The sequence below is a fragment of the Grus americana genome, chromosome 7, assembly GCF_028858705.1.
Source record: "Grus americana isolate bGruAme1 chromosome 7, bGruAme1.mat, whole genome shotgun sequence".
Taxonomy (NCBI): Eukaryota; Metazoa; Chordata; class Aves; order Gruiformes; family Gruidae; genus Grus; species Grus americana.
The window spans coordinates 34,812,343-34,829,791 of NC_072858.1; the positions used below are offsets into that span (position 1 = coordinate 34,812,343).

Sequence of the window (17,449 nt, forward strand, 5' to 3'; positions counted from 1 at the left end):
CAGGAGTCGGTACCTGGCTCGCTGCGGGCCTTGGCTTGGAGCTGGCCGCTCTGGCTGGAGAGCTGGAGGCCAAGCTGGGAACCGAGGCTGCTCCAATCCCAACAGCAGCCTGGCCCTGGCCCAGCACAGCCACCAGCACAGGGAGGGGGAACGGGCTGGCTTACCGAGGAAGGTCCCTGCCCCTTCCCGACATGCCCTCTTACAAAATAGCCTAGTAAATCCAATGCCACAGTCCAGTGAAATGAGCTGCTCGCAAGGAAGCAAGGGATCATGATGAACGCAAGGACTTGAGTAAAACTGCAGAACGCTTGAGAGCATTTGAGATTCCCTTACCGTCTTTCTTCACCCAGGACATGGCTGTTTTCTCAGATGTCACTAGCTGACAAAATTTATCACCTATGATATCTAGAATGTATTTAGAAGTTTCTAGGTCCAGTTCGTCATCTTCATAGTTTTCATGTGTCCATAAACTCAGTGCTTCATCATCATATTGATCAGGAGAGGAGAAACCATCTATCCTAACCACTCCATTCTTACTAAAAGATAATCTAAAAATGAAAACAGATAGATTAACTCCATATATATCATTTTATTCTGTGACTTACAGTTTACTTGCTAATTTACCTTACTGCTTATGTCTTACAAGAAGTTAGTTTTCTTTACCTTCTTTAGCATGCTGCCATATTTTTTTAATTTTAAAATAAATCCTGCTGCCAAAAATGGTTTTAAAACAATGAGGAAGCATGAAAACTAAACTAACTTCTCAGGTATTTTTTGCATTCAGTTTACTCATCATTCTCTCTCTGTAACATTTATTACTGCTTTAAAATTGCAGACAAGAAAATTCTTCTTTTTTTTTTTTTTTTAAACCAAAGTTTGGTTCCACCTACACTTCACCTTTAATTTTTGGAGTGACTGCAATCACTCTAATATTTTATAGATCTTTCTATCCTATTGCTCTCATGCTCAGAAAACAGAGGAGTTTGAACACTGTATTTAAATCTTTCTAGGCAGAACAAATCACTAAATACAAGATAACATTTTTGTACCCACTAATTTCTGACCTTTAAAATAACTAAAGGCTTTCCTGTTACCCTACCTGATACCATTCCACTAACCCTGCCTATATTTAGCTTATTTTTAAGTAGTAATAATTAATTATTCCATCTTGCATAATACAGGATAATTCATTACACAAATGCAATTATTACAATAATTAAGGAATTTTACAGCAACACCAGTAAAACAGTCCTGAATTCAGAACTAAGTACCAAAAATTATATTTAGATATGTATTTCATGAACAAGAAGACATGATAAATTTTCAGTTACAGTCATGACTTCTGGCAATAGTGCAAACTTCATTTACTATCTAAAACCAATGAAAATAGTTAAAGTGCTGTAAAATTTACCCCAATATAGTCAACGCATTCAAATTTTTAAGCCCCGTACCTGGGTTTTAAAATGTTGGCAGAAAATTATCACTGATGTTCTCTCCTTTATACAGGAGAAAAACCCCCAAAACTCTGACACTGTCACATTAGGAAGCAAATATTCTCATGCAGAAGGTATTCCGAATCCAACCTTGAAACGATTCCTGTAGGACTACCGAGTCTGGTAACTAAAGCTTCATTATAAAAAAATTAAACCCAAGCTAGGGAACAATTTCCTGTCCAAAACGAGTTGGATATATACTGACAACACAGCCCACACGCAAATTAAAGCTGTTTTGTTCCAACCCGATAGCTGTGCTGCCTGCACCATGTACGTTATGCTGCATCCTGGGAAATTTTCTTCCCGACTTGTGAGTTTTCCTTGATTGACAATGAATTGTGAAAAAGGAGGTCACAACTCCTCTGTCCTTAGAAAACTCTGAGAAAACTCTGAGCAGCATTCCCACCGTATACTGGCATAAGAACAATTACGAGTAAGTGCAACTCCGTGGTTGTACAACTTGTCTAGAATAACTGAAGCTTGCCTTTTGAAAATCCCACTTCAAATGTCAGACACCTGTGTAATGGTGATGTGCTGTATTTTCTGCTTGCCTAATGTACACTGGGCAGCTGTTCTGATGTCTTTGCTATAAAGCTTTAAACAGCAATGAAGTCAATCCACAAAAGAAGAAATACAAATGTAAATACTGTTGAATTAGACAGTGTCTTTTATCAGGCAGACTGAACCAGAAAAATCAGACAAGATTTCAAGCATCAAAGTCCTTTGTCAGTATTATTTTTAAAAGTTAAACCACCACATTTTTATCAGGAAGATAGCTGTACTTACCTCCGAAAGTAGTAAAATCTACAGAACACTGGTGAGTGAGTTGGTTCTTCTCCTTTCTTACTTCTTATTAGTCTACATTCTCTGCATTTTTGCAAATTTGGTCCTATTTCAGAGCAAGAATCATCCTGCAAAAAGGACTCTCCTGTTTGCTTCAGCTTCTTTACTTTGCGCCAATCTTTTAACACTGAGCGAGGGATACCAGCTGCAAAAGTAAGGAGAGTTTCAGATGAGGTACTGGCAGCCCCTATTCACAGAACCCAGTCAGATCAGACAGCGCTCAACGTTTTTGAAAGTACGTTTGTTACCTGCATAACATATTTCATTATTAATTCCATTTGTCTGCCTGTCAGCACCAAAGTTTAAAAAGCATAGCTACCAATTAGACTTACACAGGCAGGAGAGCTACCAAGAATACCCAGGACACTATTTTCTCTTATATTAGGTGCATCATTCACCAAACATTCCACTAAATCTTCAGAATCTCATTCTTGCAAAACAAGCAAAGAAATACAATACCTCAAGAAAGAAAGGTCTGAATTCTGTTTCAAGTGAAGATGTACGCAAAAAAGGCAGCAATTTAATGAATGAGAGCAGAGGTTAAAAAAGAAAAATCCTACTTCTTCAAAATTTATTTTTGCTGAGGGTTACAGATATGATTACAGACAAGCAGCTCTATTCACATGTAACTCATTTGAACTTAATGTAAAATATCCGGCATAAGGAAGAACAGAATCCATTTACTCTGTCAAGTTTGTTGGCTTTGCAAGGCTAAGCAGTACAATTCTATTTTCAATATGAAAGTCAGCAGATCTGACGCCGAGTAACACGAGGAGCAAATCTACCGAGTAATATGTGCAATTTTCACATACACGTTTTGAAACTGAACCCTGTTGTTATTTAACCAGGCTTTCATTTTAATGACTTTTAAAAGTGGCACCAGTTTTATCTGCAGATAGATAGATCTATCTGTCATTTCATCTACCATTACTCCTGAAAGTTCATGTCCTGTAAACAGGGATCTGATAGAGGACGATAGAGGTCAGGGTGCAAACTTTGGACTTGGTACCTGGGTTCAGATCTGTATTTTGCCAGAGATGACTTTTGATGCCTGTGCCTCAGTTCATGGCCTACAAAACGCACTCCCAACTCATCCAAGGAGCATGACAGTAATTGGATTAAAACCTGAGAGTAGAAAAGGCCAAAGTACAGGTTTGCTAGTCCAAAACAACGTTTTCTGCCTTAGAACCAGAGATCCTGGGAGTCATCTGGGAGCTGCTAGATTTCAAGCTCTGTGGGCAGGAACTTGGAAGACCCCCAACACTCGCAGGACTGTAAAATGCCTTGCTTTGCAGGAGGGAGCCTTGCAGCCTGGAGCTCCGAGTGCTCTGGCTAGCACGCAGGCTCCTGGGGCTTTCCGAAACAGCATCGGGACAAAGCAGTTTTCAACCCTGGCAGTATCCAGATACCACCCACGTTGTGAAACTGCCACCAAGCCCCAGATCCTGAAGCACAGTTATCTTCAGCCACCTACGGGGAGCCCAGGCAGCTGTCCCACGGGGACCTCTTCTTTCCTGAAAGCTCCTCAAGGTTGCCTACGTTTTTGTATAAATCTTTGTGGAAAAGTCCTTTTTGTAAAGAAAACCTCTGACCACTGCGCACTCAGAAATTATAACAAAGCTCCCCCAAGATAAATTGACAGGAGTATCAGAAACACTCATCTGTTTAATGGTCAAGTAGAAGAAATGCACAGAAAGATCCCAGGTCTATTAAGATTTCGAGAGAGGATGGCAAGCACAAGAAGCTGCTACCACGGGACAGGCCCAACCTGTTCCCGGGCAGGACACAGGCTGTGTGACTCACAACAGAACGTAACACCAACTCATACCCATTTCCCGACCCAAGTTCCACAAAACAGTTCCCAAATGTATTATCGTGTATCACTTTTATACTTGGGTACCGCTGGCTAAAACAAGAAGTGACTGCCTCCCCTTAACTTAGGTAAGCAATCCTACAACAAACTCACCAAAAAAAATCTTTGGCATCAATACAAAGGTCATAAAGACCTAACAAGTTCCATGCATAGATTTACTGTTCACTGTAAGAAGTGAAACCGAAGACTTTATAGGCATGTTCTCCTTCATTTTCCCTTGGGGGGGGAAGAGAGAGAAAAAGTACTACCACTTTCATTGGACTCAAGCCAGAACACCTCAGACAGACTGCAGCACCTCCAGTACCCAGTACAACTTAGGGATCAAGTACTCTCAGATACCAGAAGAGTAACTTTATACACTAGGCAGTGAAAAGTCAGAGAAGGTAATTACAGGGAGCAGTACTCATTTTCTTAGTACCTGTACTTAAAAAAGTCTTGCAAAAAGTAATTTAATGGTAGACTTTCTCATACTCAACCAGAACAAAGACAAAAGAATAGTCTTTGGAGAAGAATAAATTGGGATAAAAAAAAAAAGTTCTTAAATAAAATCCCTCATGTTGGCAGACCAGTTTCTCTCTTCGGATAAATCTAGTTACAATCTGCTACATGCTGCAGCATTACATTTAAATTGAAATTTGCATTTCCCTAAATTTCTTTATTCCTTAAACAAGAGAGATGTTAACACCATGTAATACACATACTAGTTAGGAGTGTGAAATGACTCTCCCTCAAACCTTTCATTAAATTAACCAAATCTCAATAGAATGGCACCAGGCTCTCAAGGAACTGCCTCTGGCTTCCTGATCAAAGGATGAATTAAAGTTCAACAATAGAGAATCTCTCCCTCCAGTATTGCTCTAAAAATAAATGCATCAGATCTTTTAAAAAAAAAAAAAAACAAACTACATATCAATACAAGTGGCAAAACGATATGCACCAGTCTGCTGAATTTTGATGGACAGCATGAACCAGTCTGTTTACTGCTTATTTTTAGGCCAAGAACCAGTTTGTTAACACACAGACAAGAAATGCTGAATTTCTTAAACCAGGATATTTCAAATGGCCTCAAGACAGATAAACCTGGACCTACTCATGCACGCTTTTTAACTCTTTTCCCAGCTATCATGCATGACGAACCCTCTGGGATTAACACTGTTAGACTTCATGTTAGTCTGTCTCCTCCAAATCAGATTAATATACTCACTGCTGTTACTGCCGCTCTGTAACTTCAGCTTGCTTTTTTCTTTGGCACTCCTGCTAAGAACACCATTCGGTTTTACTTCTTCCTCTGGATCACCCTTTTTTTTCTGCAAATCATTTTGTTTCTTTTTGTAAGTTGGCTTGGGTTGCCGTTTAGTCCTTTGCTCTGACTTGCTCTCGCTTTCATCAGAGTCTCCACTTTCAGAGCCAGACTCGTAAGTTCGTTTTGCTTTTCTCCTAGGGTGCTTATCTTCCTTTGCTAACTTATCCACCAAGATTTTACTATCTATGTTATTTTGCAAATCATTTGATGTAGAAGCTATTAAATTGACAGTACATGGCTTAATAATTTCTGAAACACTGTTCCCTGAATTCTCTTTTTTATTAGTGTTTTTATCTTCCTCCGAATGCCTTGTTAGCCAAGCCTTTTTCAGTTTAGTGTGGTAGTTTGGCTGACTCGTCTGGGAAGTTTGCCCACTGCCTACAGAGTTCGCTTTGTTTATTGTATTACAGACGATAGCACTGTCTAGGGAGAGAGAGGTTGAAAATGTCTGATTTTTCACAGAGTTGGACTCTGTCTCACTGGTGTTACTACTTTTAAACTGAGCCGCAGCCAAGGCTGCCTTGTGCTTTTTCAAATGGACAAAGTCGGTGGAGGTGGAGAATCCCGAGCTGGGCTGAGCAGCGCTGCCTGTCTTGCCAGCGGCGGGTGTAACCGGAGCGGGAGTGCTGACCTTGCATTCCTGGGTCTGCGCCACCGCCTGACTTGCCGCTCTCGAGGTAGTACACTCCAGTGGCGCGCAGGCCAAGACCGTGTTCGATAAGGAGTAAGTCACTTCTGAACTACCCCAGCTTGACACGCTGGTGGTAGTTGCCGCTGATGCGGTGACATCCATTTTGGTACTGCAGATCATAGTTGTGGTGGGGGTGACAGCACGAGGAACGCTGCCTTGCGAGACAGCTGGAAATTTCTTTTCATACTGTGTGCGAGCACTGTCTGAGTTCATATTTGGCAGAATGATTCTTCCAGTCTCCCTGGCTTCCGCTGTTTTCAGGCAATCTGCTTGATTTGTCACAGCTGAAGATCTCTCACTAACTCGATCTTTGGAAGCAGACTGCATTACTGGTACGCTATCGTATTTCGTGCTGGAAGGAGGACGCACAATAACAGATGCTGTAGCGGACTGTGACTTTCCACTCATTCTTTCAGCATGCCAATCCACTTTTTCATTATTTGGAGCATTATTGGACTTCCACACTTCTGACAAATTCTGTTCAGAAGCACCCTTGTAAACAGTCTGAGCTTCCTTAGGCTCAGGTACTAAAGTCGGTGGTTTCTGCAACTCCTGTATTTTGCCAGCACCAGCATTAACAGGTTGAACAGGGGTTAGAGTCGGAGGCGAAAGGCTGCTATAGCTGCTTTCCTTCTTCTCCAGGTTCTGGTGCACAGGGGGGTGAAAGACAGGGGCTCTATGCAAGGCAGGCATACTCCGGAGTGTATTTGAAGATGAGATTGACAACTGAGTAGGGCTCCTGCTGTCACTTCTAAAAGAATTTACTGAGTGAGACTGCACCGACTGTGAAAGCTGCTCGGGTATCTTGCTCGCAGAGCCTTCGCTCTCTGGTTGGTGCTTAATTAAAGGTGGAGGTTTTGAAAGAGAAGAAATGTAAGAGGGGAGAGACTGGGGACTAGCTGCTGTTGAAGGACAATTAGTTTGCTTATCAACATATACACTTGAAGCTTCCTTTGACGGGTACGATCTTGGTGGTTCATTTACTACACTGTTAGACAAGGTGGTGAAATAGTTACTCTGCGGCAAACTCTGTGGAACAGAGTGCTTCATTTTATACAGTTCTGACACAGAGCGTTCGGCATCTTTGTCATATTTTACTGAATGGCTTTTGGGACTTGAAGATAAGGACGTTACCCTGGAGTAGTTCTCTCTCTCTCCCTCCAGTGCCTTTATTTTAGCTGTAAAAGGAGCAACTTCAATACTTTCTTGGAGTATCCGTCTGTGTTCTTCTTTGTATTTGCTCAGTCGCTCCCCAGTCTCCTGTGGTGGCCTTGGCAGCTGGTTCAACATTGGATCTGCAAAATGTCTGTGCATATGGCTCTCCTTTGCTGTCTGCGTTCTGCTTTGCTCTAGCTCCGTCTTTACCGGTGCAGTTGTAACAGAACGTAAAGGTTCAATAAATGCTTTCCTCTCCAGTTCTCTGTTTGAAAAAGGTTAAGCAGACACAGGTTAGTCTGAATATAGCACAACATGCTAAACGGAAGACCTTTCTTCCCATTCTTTGAACAAAGTTATCTATTAACACAAAATAAACTTTTCTTTATATTACGTACGATTTTCAGAAGTCTTCAGATGACTCAGGAACTCAAGCACCGTTCCAAGTCAACAGGGCAGAGTCTGTTTTGCAGCCCACTGACAAGCTTTTCTCTATCAAAGGCACCCACATTTACAAATAAACTAAAAGGAAGCTAGAAGACAACATCAGATGCTGAAATGTACCCTTTCACACAGAGGCAAACAGCAAACTTACTCTTTGTGATGCTCTACGATACTTTTGGACAACGGTGGGCTGGAATGTGTTGTCAGTTTGAGAGGCCGAAGGGGATCTGCACTGGAGGGTCGCACAGGAATGTGACTCAGTAAACCAAGGCTGTCAGCTGAGGTCACCGGGGTAGGCTGGTGTAACCACGGGCTGGGAGTATTCTGTTAACACCAACCAGAACAAAAAAGTAAAATTAGATTTCCAAATAATCATGGGACCACAAGACTTACTGTATCAAGTCCTACCAATGATCAGAGTTTTCAGTACTAAATCATACACAGCAAATAGAATTTAACATTTTAAGCCACTTTTTGACCAAGTTGGAACATCTGATTGTACTTCCCCTGGACTTGTGGCCTACCAAATAGTTTACACGTTTCAGAAGCATTCTTAGAACCATTAAATTTTCAAGTATTCAGCATGAATAGTTAATTTCTGGCACGGCATCTCAAGCCCCTCATCAAAATTAGCAAACCAGTGATAGTCTGACAACACTTAATTTCAGTTACTAGTAAACAGACCACTAGCTCTTCAATGAATTGCAAGAAGTATTTATTTCAAAAGACAAATACGGTTTAGTATTTCTGGAAAACAATTTCATCTCTGGCTTTATAACAAATCTCAATGTAAGGGATAGAAGAATCTCTTTCCTGGATGGTTCCTTTCCTCGCCCCCAACCAAATGATTAAGTTCGATAATCCTAATTAATCTGCTTTATTTTGCCAGACATTTTTATTTGGCATAATTTCATAATCAGCAGACTATTAAAACCATAAACATACACGTCTGCCATACTTTGCAGCATGGCAAACGCACAGCATGCACAATTTTGTGCTGTATATCTAAATACTCAAAAGGTGGGCAATACCAACCTCCTCATTTACACACACCATGATAGTCTTAATTTAAGAAACTTTTTAAATGAAGTTGACTACTTCGGTAAGTTTCTTTTTTCCTATCTTGTCTGAACTTGTGTAACAACTCGCAGAAGAGACCAAGAGCGGGTCTCCATCTCTCTCCAACTTCCCCCTCTCCTCTGAGACCTGCTTACAAGAAACACAGGCAGAGGAGTGGAAAGGCAGGGCACCCTGCTGACGTGGTGCTCCAGTGCTAGGGACAAGCCTGGAAGAAGGGACTGGGACAAGAGGGAGCAGAGCTCTCATGCGCACCCCAAAGCCTCTCAGTGCTGCTCTATCCTCCACTCCTGGCACTGCCCAGAACTTCTTCTCCTCCTCCTCCGCTCCTCACCAGTCCATCCCTCTCCTTCTCCCCTCTTGGCAACTCCCAGCTGAGAGCTGCCGCAGCAGAAGGGGAGCCGAGAGCTCTCATGACACACACAGGCAGTACAGAAGAGATTTGCAGGTGCTACAACTTTGAAGTTCTGATTTCTATACTTTTGAATATTTAAAGCAACCGCTTGGGTTTGCGCTAACAGTTTTAGCGCACACGCTTCCTAGGCCAGGAGTTCCCACGCTGTGGTTGAATTCCCATGAACAGCCTGTAAGCTGTATTAAAGTATTATGCAAAAAAGGCCCGTCACCTTCTCCCTAGAGGAGCTGGGGAACATCTGCCTGTGCACCAAGCATTGCCCAAACAGCTGCGTGACTCCGCTTGCACCCATCTCCAGCCCAGCCCAAAGACGGGAGCTGCCGCAGCCACCTGCAGACGGTAGGAAAAGGTGGGCTTGGGGGCACGCTTCCTTCAGCACACAGAGCCGAGGGTGCCTGCTGCTGCTGTTACAGCTGAAACGCAGATCCCTTTCTGTGATCGTGGCATCCATGCAAACCGACTTTGGAAACGCCCATTCTGGGTTTCTAAGACATATTTAAGAGAGGCCTCCAGTGAGAGAGCCAGAAGACAAGTCACCACAAGACAATTGCCACAGATCAACATAATTAAAAAGCTACGTGCCTCGGTGTGCAGGGCTGCATACTTCAGGCAGCCAAAGTGAAAACAGAGACTATCATAAGTTCTTCAAAATGGACTTCAGCATGGGGTGGAGCAGGCAGCAACATGAAAAGATAAATCCACCTATAGTTTTCTCTTAGGCTTTTCTTCTCTGCTGCGTTTGACTTTATCACAATTTTGATCAAACTGACTTCATATTACAAGGGCAAGTCAAAGTGACTGTTTGGGAAAGACTTAGCCACAGTGGTTTGGCTTTTCTCAAGAATGAGGCTGGGGAAGAATAGCTTTCGCCATGATGAAAAAGAAAAAAAATCTCTATAACCATTCAGAAACTCCAAGCTTTGACGCAAAGGCTTGCAATTTGGCAGAAGGACCACTGTCAGCGACATGCCTTTTGTGGTCCCTGTGAAAATCTGCCCAAATTAGGCCAAGTTGTAAGCCTCTAAAAATCAGTATGCACATGCTCAGTGGAGGTTTGATTGAAGCTGGCAGTAAAGCTTTCCAAAGTTTCTGTCTGCACTACACATGCTTCATCTTACACTGCTCCTCTAAGGTGCCTGCAATGAGCAAGCCGCATCCCAAGCCTGCAGGAGCTGAGAAAACTTTTCCTGTAATTGCCACGTCTGCCTGCCAAAACCCCCGCCGCGCTGGGCGTTAGGCTGAAAAACACAAACCATTTCTTCTGAGACTTCAGTGCTTATACACAGCGTACAGAAGAGTCACCCTGACTTGAATACAGAGGAGTAAAAGCAGATGGAAGGCAGGGATGTGTGTCAACAGGAACAGAAGGGGAGAAAAAGATACACCAAGAGAGGGTACACAGATAGGTGTAAAGAAAAGAGAAATGGGTGTACGGCACAAGAAAGATTTAGAAATGCTAGAGCATTTCTCTTTAGAACTTCCCACTGGATTTAGGACTCCTCCTGTCTCAGCCTTTCTCCATTATTTAGCAAGCATACACAAAATTTCACTATGCACATGATTGTCCTACCTCTCCTAGTATTTCACTTACCTAATGGTTTTCATAGTTTGAGGTAGCAAATATTCAACCAGTAGGCTCGAGGTCCCAAACCAGCTGGTTGACCTCACTTGGTCATAAACTAAACCCGCACATTTCATCTTTAAAATACTTAGGAAATGAAGGTCTGGTAGAACTCCCTACTCACATTCACTGTGAGACAGTGTTTACTACTGGATTTCCACTCCTAGTTAGTTCTGTGCCTACTCAAAAAAACCCGATGTCAATGCACACTCAGTGCGATACAAACTACCGAGTCTGAACCTAGAAAACCGCTATTGGGAGACACCAGCCCCAGCTTAATACGTCATTAAGAAACGAGCACAACTTACCCTTCTCAAGGAAGCCTCTGCGTTAACAGGAGTTTCTGGGTGGACCCATTTGGAGGAGGGCAGACCGAGTCCTGAGTAAGCATGTGTTCCGTTTGGATACTGCCAAATAATTGGATAAAGCCCTAGCTGATTATAGGAAGCAGAAGGATGAGCTTGTCCGAGAAGATGTGGAGACTGGTGTTGTAACATCTGTTGCTGCTGCTGGTGTGCTAATGCCAAATGGCTTAAGCTGCTAGCATGAGCAGTCTCTAGTCGCGGGTGGCCACCCAGCAAGGAGGCAGCAGGCACTCCGGGTAACACTGCAGGAAGTAGATGAGGGTGATGAACAGAATGGTGAGATGCGGTACTAAGGGGGTGAGTGTTAATAGCGGACAAGGGAGCCTGAGCTGAAGACCCAGCTAGCAAATGGGATGAACCAGTTAATGCAGGATGATGAGCGTTTGGATTTAAACAGGTTCGGTGGGATGAGGAATGCAGAGGATAATTATGCTGATGCAAATAAGGTGAAATGTGATTAGTTCCTGTTTCTTGTCCAATCAGAGTGGGGTCCCTGTACACCGTGAAATGTTCATTCTTGTCAATGATAAGAGGACTTTTAGTAGCTTCTAGAGCACTAACTCTAGCTGGAACTGGATGAAAACTAGACCTAGGCAAATCATGATCAGTTTTATTGGCTGACCTTGTTAATCCAGTAGCATGGCTGTTTTGGGAACTAACCTTGGACTTCACAGTATCGGAAGATTGGGTGAATTTAGGCTTAACATCAGGTGACTTTGTTTTAGGATGATCAACTGAAGCACTAGGTTTTGACTTCACAGAATCAGGGACTGGACTTTGTTTATGCAGTTTACTCTCTTCTGCTAGAGAAGCTACATTTAACGGAGACATAAACGAGCCATACTGCACTTTTTCTTTTTCAGGATTTAAGTGTTCATTTACTGACAACGTTTTTACAACCCCAGGTTGTATCAAATCCGTTTTAACACCACTGCTAACCCAACTTTGATCAGCTTCCTGTTTTCTTGCTTCAAGGAAATTTGCATTTGCAAATTGCTGCTTTAAATCGCTGCTGTGAGATTCTATTTTCTGAACTGTTTGCAAGCCAAAGGTACTTGCAGCATTATCCCGGCTCTCCTTTTCAGAGTTGTTTTCATTAGTAATGTCAACAACACATTTTGGAGTAGGAGGTCTGGGTACAAATTGCTCATTTTTTAATTCTGCATTGCACTCTTGAACATGTGGGTCCTTGGCATTCTGCTCATAAGGTGTTGGCTGCTCTGCTGCATGGAGTGAAGATTTTTCCTGCTGATCTAAGACGGATGACTTCAGTCTTTCTGTCTCTTCGTGTTTTTTATCCTCCTGTATTTCATCCCATGGAGACCGCCTATCTGTTAGTGTCTGCTCTACTCCCTCAATAGCTTGGGATTTTCCTTCTTCTCCATTTATCTTTGAAGTGTTCTTGCTTTTTAACTCATTTTCCGAATTTTGCTCTGAGGGCGAATCTGTTAATCTTTTATTTGAAATTTCGGAGTCACTGCTCTCAGAGTAATCTGAAATATTGTCCGTCCGCAATCTCTTCATACTTAGTTTTTTTTCATCCTCTTCAGGTTTTCTTCTTTTACTAAGGAAGTGTTTATTTTTGGTTTTGGGGTTTTCTGTAAAAGATAAAAACATGTCTATAACATTTTCAGTCTGATATGGTTTTAAAGAAGCTCTCCCTCCCTTTCTAATAACTGCTTTTACCTCCTCGACCTATATAATCATATCTTTCTTCTTTCATCTTCTCTTCATCAGGCATGCTGCTATCAGAGCCTTTCCTCTTATTTGGCCGAGTATTCCTCTGTTGCTGGTGCTGGTGAGAATTCTGTTTTGGTGCTGCAGTTTGGGAATTCATTGCTGGTCTGGGACTATTTGCTTGCGCACGTGTATAATGACCCTAAAAATAATTTTGTCATTAATGGACTTGAATGCAATTTTAATTAGCCACTTTAAACGTGTATTTTTAATATTTGCAATATACAAAAATACTTAGGTAAAAATATAAATGTATCTACGTGGACTGTGTTGCTGTTCTGGTTGGAACGAGACCGTCGGCGTGAAGTGATGCCAATATTTTCACCTTTCAACAAAGAGTGAACAACATCATCTAGAAAGGTCATCTGAACCATAGAAGGATCAACATTCTGAGGTTCTAACACCTGGTTTATAAAAACAAAAAAAGAAAAAAATAATAATCAGCAGATGTACAGACACTGCTCAATCTGCATTTTCTGTATCAGTGTTCACCAGTCTATTTTCTGTGCTAAAGACTAATCAGAGAAAAGCCTACTTAATCCTGAATAGCAGAACTGACGTATGACTCTCGACAAAGGCTGGGAATAGAGTAAAACCAAAGTAAATGTGTCTTTACATATCACTGTAAAAATAACATCTTTTTCTTTTAAAAAAAAAAGTACCCCACCACCACTTCCTTCCCCTTCACTGACCTGCAAATTTGAAATTAAAAGACACTGAGCTCTTCATAGAGTAACCCTTAAGTAGCAATTACAATATATAAATATTTTCTAAAAATTATTTAATGCACTATAAAATATACTGCAGAAGCACATTACAATATTGCTTCCAACAGAAGCAAAACTGCTGAAAGAAAGGAATCAAAACGACTGGAGAAAGAATTCTAAGACTGGCAGAGTGTTACTAGTGAAGGATATTTCAGAAAGAAGGAAAAGCTAACCACATCTTTAATCAATGTGTCACAAAGTGAAAAAAATAATATTTGGGGAAATTAATTAGAGCAAATTAAGGGGAAAATGTATTTGAGCATTAGACTAGTCTTAAATTTTTATCGTCACACATGATTTTGTCAGTCATTTCAAGGCAGATGGGTCATTCACTGTATTAATGTTGAGTCATTACTCTGGTCTCCTGAAACAGAATTCATTACTGCCACTAAAAATACCAGTATTAATTCTTTTTCTAACATCAACTTCAGAAATACAACTAAAACCCACCACAGTAAATGTAAATTAGGGCTGCAGTAAATGCTTAATTCAATAAACGGCAGAAAGTATTTCAGTCGCTTGGAAGAAGTAATCGCTTCTGTAGTGCTAAAAGATTTCAGCGTTGAGAAAAGAAATTCTCAACAGAGCTGACAGGGAAAACCAGTTCTTAAAACTAGATCACTCCACTTCAAAGACTTCACTAGTCAAACAGCGACAGCAGAAGAAAAGCAAAACCAGTATTAATCATATCATTGCACAAACGTTCAGCTTCAGGAGGGTATTAACTGCTAGTCCAATGCAAAGTCGTGCCGTAGTTTCAGCGCAGTAATAGACTTGCCCTACTGGAACTGAACAACTCAGTGTATTTCAGAATACCAGAAAAAACGCAAAAACTCCCAACACGTAGTTTACTTGAAGCTTGTTTTCCGAGTATCGCATATCGAACTCACCTGGTCATTCATAACAACCATAGTGCGGGTGAAGAGATCATGATGAGTTATGATACCAGTAAACCACTGGGTGGCAGAATCCTGTCTGTACACTCTCACCCTATAACCATTTAAGGAGTACGGACCTTTAGAAGGGGAAGAAATAAAAAAGCCATTGAGGAATTTAGAAGGAAAAAAAAAGTATAAATGGGTTTTCCTGGTTTTTTTAAGCTTCACAGCAAATATATAGTGTGCATGGCACGGACAGCAAGCTACAGGCAATTACGGCACAGCACTGCCTGTGGATTTTACTTTCATTCCGGAAGACATTTTGAAATGCAAATGATACATTTAAGTAGGCTTTAACGTCAATTATCCTAACATTTTCAACATACAATTTTCTTATCTAACTAAATCTTTCTGCAGCCATGATGACAAATGATGGGAAAATTCCTGCCTATGAACAGCAACCGTCGAAAAGGAATCTGAAAGGCTAGAAAGTGGCAGCAGCAGGTTATACAGAAGCTATTTAACAGGCTAGTCACATGCCCAGATGCTTTGCTGGGGAAAAGATTTACATCTTGGTGGTTAAGGCTCTGCATCTGCCAAGTCTTTCCCATAAGTGACCACAGAGTTTCTCTCCATTACAGCTGTCGGAAAGGCAGCTGAGTGATCCCGTCCCTGCTATGGCCACGCAGAACATTCAAAAACACACATGCTATGAAGGCTTTAGCTCCTGTTTTCAGATATATCAACTGCAAAGAAACCCCGCACATTGTCCCTTTGCAAAGATCAGTTTAATTCACCTCCAAAAGCCCGCTGGGGTGGGGAGACAGTATGATATAGTACTTATCTTACAGTTGGTTTCAAGACCTAGAAATCAAGATTCAACAATTTTATTCATGTTCAGTGTCTCACTTGATCATCATGACTCTTAAGCTTCATTGCACTTAGTGTTTATATAGCATTTTGGATGACCAAGCGATGCTGCCACCGAGTTCAGTTCCAACTGTGTGGGTTTTGCTACTTCCGCAACCAAACCCCAGGTCAGGCATACAGGAACGGAAGCAAAACCAGTCAGTGGCAACATACAAAAAGCCTAACTTAAATGATTTAAGAGTGCTTAGTTGCTCAACCGCACAGGCAAGGCCAGAATTCCCCTGTCTTTCCTAAAGGTCATTTTTTCCAAGCCCTGCCCAGTACATTAAGCAAGCTCAACCATCTGCAGCAAAAAGGCCAAGGACCTCGCAGGTGACATCTTTCTCTAGTAAAAAAATCCATATTCACATGACTGGGTCCATTATACTCGCTGCACAAGAAAGTGCGTGATCACAAGGACTGTTTGAGAGATCAAGAGAAGTGCAAAAGCAGTAATGAGACATTTCCATGTGGTCTTAGGGTTTAATTTTGGAACCTTAGCAAGGCCTTTTGAAATACCTTTTGCTTGGGATTATGTAGGTTTTAAAACAGCTGGGAAACAGATACACTATGCAATGGCACCCTTCTTACACCCACATCCACGTCATTCACTGCACAACTGAAACCTCAAGACCCAGTGAACTCTCTGAGCTACTGGCATTAACTCATCCCCAGAGCACATTTCCAGCGGCACAGACAAGGGCCAGAACTGCACCAGCACTACCAATCACTGATATACATGGCCAGAAAAAGAGGAAGAATCTACAAGCTTATGTCTCACATTCCTGGTCTTGGACCAGACGGGTTCCCATGGGGACACATTTCCTGATGGCTTCTCTCCAACCTTACTCCATATGCCCCTGCAAAATGCCTCCAGCTCAGCTCCCACACTTCTGGCTGTCTGACCCAACCCAACATGTCTCAAACTTTTCATGGCTGTCCCAAAGCTCTGCCTTGTTCAGACAGCCTCAGTAAAATTTTGCCTGTGTCTCTTCGTGCCAATTTCCCATTCCTACTTTCCTATCCCAGCTCTTCCTCTCTTGCATCCTACTGTTAACTGCACAATGATTTTCAGTCTCTTGCGTAACCAGAACCAGCCTCTCCCCAGCTTCTTGTCTCATTTTAGCATTTACAATTCCACGGCACCGGCTTCCAAGTCCTTTCCCAGTCTTTGCAGTTTGCAAGCTCCATCCTCCCTTCTCTATCAGCTTCCAGCTTCTCTTACACTCTTCTGCACTGAGCCAGTGCCAATTTCTTTCCTCTTACTCCTTGTTCTAATCTGTGTCTGCCCTTCATCCCAGCTGTTATCCTATCTATTTTTAAGAGAGACTTTATCTACCTTTAAAAACAGTGTGTGTGCATGTGTGGGGGGGTGGTGGTGGTTTCTTACGTGCTGCTGGGTGTGAGGAAGAAGAAGAAAGATTAAACTGCGGTCATGCGACACAGGACAGCTCAGCTCCAGCCCAGCCCAGCCACAAGCAGCCATTACAGGAAAAGCCTGGCTTTGTCTCCAGTCCCTGGCTGAATCACGCTCAGCTAGACATTGTTGAAGCAGCCTGTGCAGTACTATCAGGAAATATCTTCAGGGCTGAAGCACGCTCAGTGGTTCAAGAGGATTATTATACACACAGCCTCAGAGATTGTAGTGATAATAAATCTAATAGGAAGAAAAAATTCAAAGATTTTAATTGTTAAAAATCAAAGACACTTTACTATGTTCCTTGAACTTGTTTTGTTTGTCCCAAAAGCTTTCAACTTGGCCAAGCTGGGGAGGAGTTTGGTTTTTTTAAAACAAGGAATAAACTACTTTCCTGCCAAATCTACAATCTCTACTGCAAAGCATGCTGCTGTGACTGCTACCCAAAGAAAAGGTCGTGA

The 17,449-nt window shown here is 42.0% G+C and overlaps 1 protein-coding gene across 9 annotated transcripts in view; it reads right to left on the reverse strand.

Moving 5' to 3' along the window:
• The window catches only part of JMJD1C (jumonji domain containing 1C), a 167,277-nt gene that overhangs the window by 20,262 nt on the left and 129,566 nt on the right, over positions 1-17,449 (reverse strand). For 7 of the 9 annotated variants that reach the window (XM_054831596.1, XM_054831595.1, XM_054831602.1 and 4 more), the window contains 8 exons: positions 14,675-14,799; positions 13,278-13,421; positions 12,967-13,159; positions 11,224-12,878; positions 7,954-8,126; positions 5,414-7,623; positions 2,280-2,481; positions 334-548 (listed from right to left, as the gene is read on the reverse strand). In XM_054831596.1, coding sequence (XP_054687571.1) covers positions 334-548; positions 2,280-2,481; positions 5,414-7,623; positions 7,954-8,126; positions 11,224-12,878; positions 12,967-13,159; positions 13,278-13,421; positions 14,675-14,799 — 4,917 coding nt within the window. Of the gene's footprint in view, positions 1-333; positions 549-2,279; positions 2,482-5,413; positions 7,624-7,953; positions 8,127-11,223; positions 12,879-12,966; positions 13,160-13,277; positions 13,422-14,674; positions 14,800-16,961; positions 17,171-17,449 lie in introns of those variants that run through there. The other 2 variants (XM_054831603.1, XM_054831597.1) reach the window with 2 other exon arrangements.